Source organism: Cavia porcellus, unplaced genomic scaffold (genome assembly GCF_034190915.1).
Source record: "Cavia porcellus strain 051 isolate PalLab524CR breed Dunkin Hartley unplaced genomic scaffold, mCavPor4.1 scaffold_24, whole genome shotgun sequence".
In the NCBI taxonomy this organism is placed as follows: domain Eukaryota; kingdom Metazoa; phylum Chordata; class Mammalia; order Rodentia; family Caviidae; genus Cavia; species Cavia porcellus.
Genome location: NW_026947507.1, coordinates 41,084,916 through 41,087,334, shown reverse-complemented (window position 1 = coordinate 41,087,334; position 2,419 = coordinate 41,084,916). Strand labels below are relative to the sequence as shown.

Here is a 2,419-nt window from a genome sequence, read left to right as displayed (position 1 = left end):
GAAGACAACATTCTGGCTTAAATAGTTGAGTTTTCTAAATGGCCAAAATAATTTGGGGTGCAGCGTCTTATCTCTGCTTTGCACTTTGTGTCTGCGAGGCCATCTGTTGCTGTCGCTGTACTTTGCTATTTGAAATGCTGAGTGGCAATACCTTGTTTCATCACTGCCATGCTATGCTATTTCAGGTGTGTTCTGCTGGCTGTGATGAACAGTGCAGTGGGAACATTCAGGGCCTTTGTTTCTGCTGCACACACACAACAGTGTGCTCCGGGATCACCACCTGTGTGTGTTCAACACGGTGGGTGCTGTGCATCCCAAAGGTTTCTGAAAGCACAAAATACATCTCTGTGCAGCTCTGTGTGTATCTCTTGCCATCACACCTGACAGCAAATAACCACTGGTTGGCTGTCAAACCTTGTTTCCAGGGAACGCCTGTCTATTTTTAGGCAGAAAGAGGAGACTATCCAGTACCTTCTGCCCACAGCCTTACTCAGTAGAGCACATAAATATGCTCATTCCTGATTAGTGTTCTCAAAAACCTATAAAGCTCCCATTTTTTCCCTTCGCTGCCCCATTCCACCTCACTGTTTCTCAGAGCTGCTTTCCTGCACAGAACGGCAGGGTGGTCCGAGGGGATTGTAAAACATGAGGGGCATCTTTCTTTTTGCAGTTTGCTTCTGTTTGGTCCAAAGGAACACAGGTAAATGTTTCCTGGGCAACCCTGGTGATGGAACTGGGTGCAGGAAAAGCACGGGTGTGTGGAGTTATATGTGAGCAGTGGGGTGGCCCTGTGTCGGTGGGGCTGCAGGTGGAGTCTTCTGGGGCTCAGTCTTGGACCACTTTGTTCTCTCTTTTAGGAAATATAATTTAACACTCAAATAAGGTTTATAACATGAGACAAAATAATCTCTTTACTCTGATATGGAAAGTATTCCTTGCAGTCTTAGAGATATTTTGAGCAAATTGTGATTGTACAAGTGTCAGAGATGGAAGGGAACCAAAGATCCTCCACTGCAGACCCAAGGGTCATAGACAGAAAGCCAAGATGCAGAAGAAGAGTTAACTTACTGTGGCACAGTGAATAATGACAGTAACAGATGATCTCATATAGAGTAATTTCCTCAAGTTTTTGAGATAGCCTTTGGGAAAATAAAGCAGTGGCCTTTAAATGAATTGTTCAAGGAGAGATGATAAGTTATTGGGATAAAATTAAAGTCCAGATCCCCAAATCCCTTAGATGTTGGCTGCTCTATCAAAGGTGGAACCCTCATCTTCACTCCTGTCCCTCCCAGCCGCTACAGGCTAAAGTGATACAGGGCCACATAGTAGCCTCCTGTGGATATTGAAGTGGATATTATGAGGACTATTTTCATAATCAAGCAAGACCAAGCAAGGTTGTGGTAGTGGAGAGAAAATATAAGGCCTGCACACGAAGCTATATTCCCACTGTCTTTTTATTGTTCTGAGACAGGGTCTCACTATGTTCCCCAGACTAGGCTCAAACTTGCAATGCTCTTGCCATAGCCTTCTAGTGTGCTAGGATCACAGGAATTAGCTATCACCCTGGCAGTTGTTTTTAATAATGGTGATAGTTAGCATTTGTAGACATAAGAAAGCTCCTTCTCACAACTATTTCCTTCCCAAAGTGCCTTCCTTACAAGAAGTGAGGTGCTTATACTTGACTTTATTGTGGAAATAAAACTACAGATCAAAGTACAACTGGACAAGCCTGGTTGAAGAGCCTTTTTGTAGGGCCTTCTGCAAGCCAGATGACCTTCACACAACATGCTATATAATCCCCCTGGCTGTTTGATACTTCGGGCAACACTATCAGCTACAAATTGTTGCTCCTGCTTTAAGACTAAGAAACCAAAGCTTAGAATTTGGGTCTTGTTCAAAGACAGGGACTTTTATAAGAATATGGCAAGCCACTGGCATCAGTCTGGGGTTGTCCTTTACTATCTGCACAGTAAGAACTCAATATGTGCTCTGTTCTGTTGAATCCACAGGGGATATTCCACCGGGAATTAAAAACACAATCTGCCTCATTCAACATGGGAATTGTAGACTTTTTTTCTGCCATGCTGGTGAGAAAAAAAGTAACATGTGTTCTGATCCTTGGAATAAATGCTGCGTACCAAATATTGAAGAAAGAGAGATACCAACAGAGGATAGCAAATAATGAATCTAAACTTCAGGCTCCTGAATCATAGAGATCTTGAAGCATCCCAGAGGCTCAAAAGAATCATGGTTGGTACCAGATGTACAATAAACAACTGTTCAGTAAATCTACCACCAAAGGAGAAAGTCTGATGAAAGAATTTTCTTGAGAGCTTCTTTACCTTAAAAAAATTAATTTCAGATTTTGCAATATTACAGCTTCTCTGTCTACCTCTTCTTTCCTTATTCCAGGCAATAC

The 2,419-nt window shown here is 42.5% G+C and overlaps 1 protein-coding gene across 1 annotated transcript; it reads left to right on the top strand.

Annotated features, from left to right (window-relative positions):
• The first annotated feature begins 645 nt into the window (after positions 1–645).
• Positions 646–2,182, top strand: LOC100713433 (sperm-associated antigen 11A). Its single transcript, XM_003479683.1, has 2 exons — positions 646–700; positions 2,010–2,182. The coding sequence occupies exons 1-2, from the start codon at positions 646–648 to the stop codon at positions 2,180–2,182; spliced, it is 228 nt and encodes a 75-aa protein (XP_003479731.1).
• Positions 2,183–2,419: the final 237 nt, after the last annotated feature.

What these genes read in the sequence shown, in the direction of transcription:
- LOC100713433 (XM_003479683.1), top strand. Translation starts at nt 646, where the DNA reads ATGAGGGGCATCTTTCTTTTTGCAGTTTGCTTCTGTTTGGTCCAAAGG. An exon ending in TTTGGTCCAAAGGAACACAG is followed by an intron (nt 701 to 2,009) that starts GTAAATGTTTCC and finishes TTGAATCCACAG; the next exon opens with GGGATATTCCACCGGGAATT.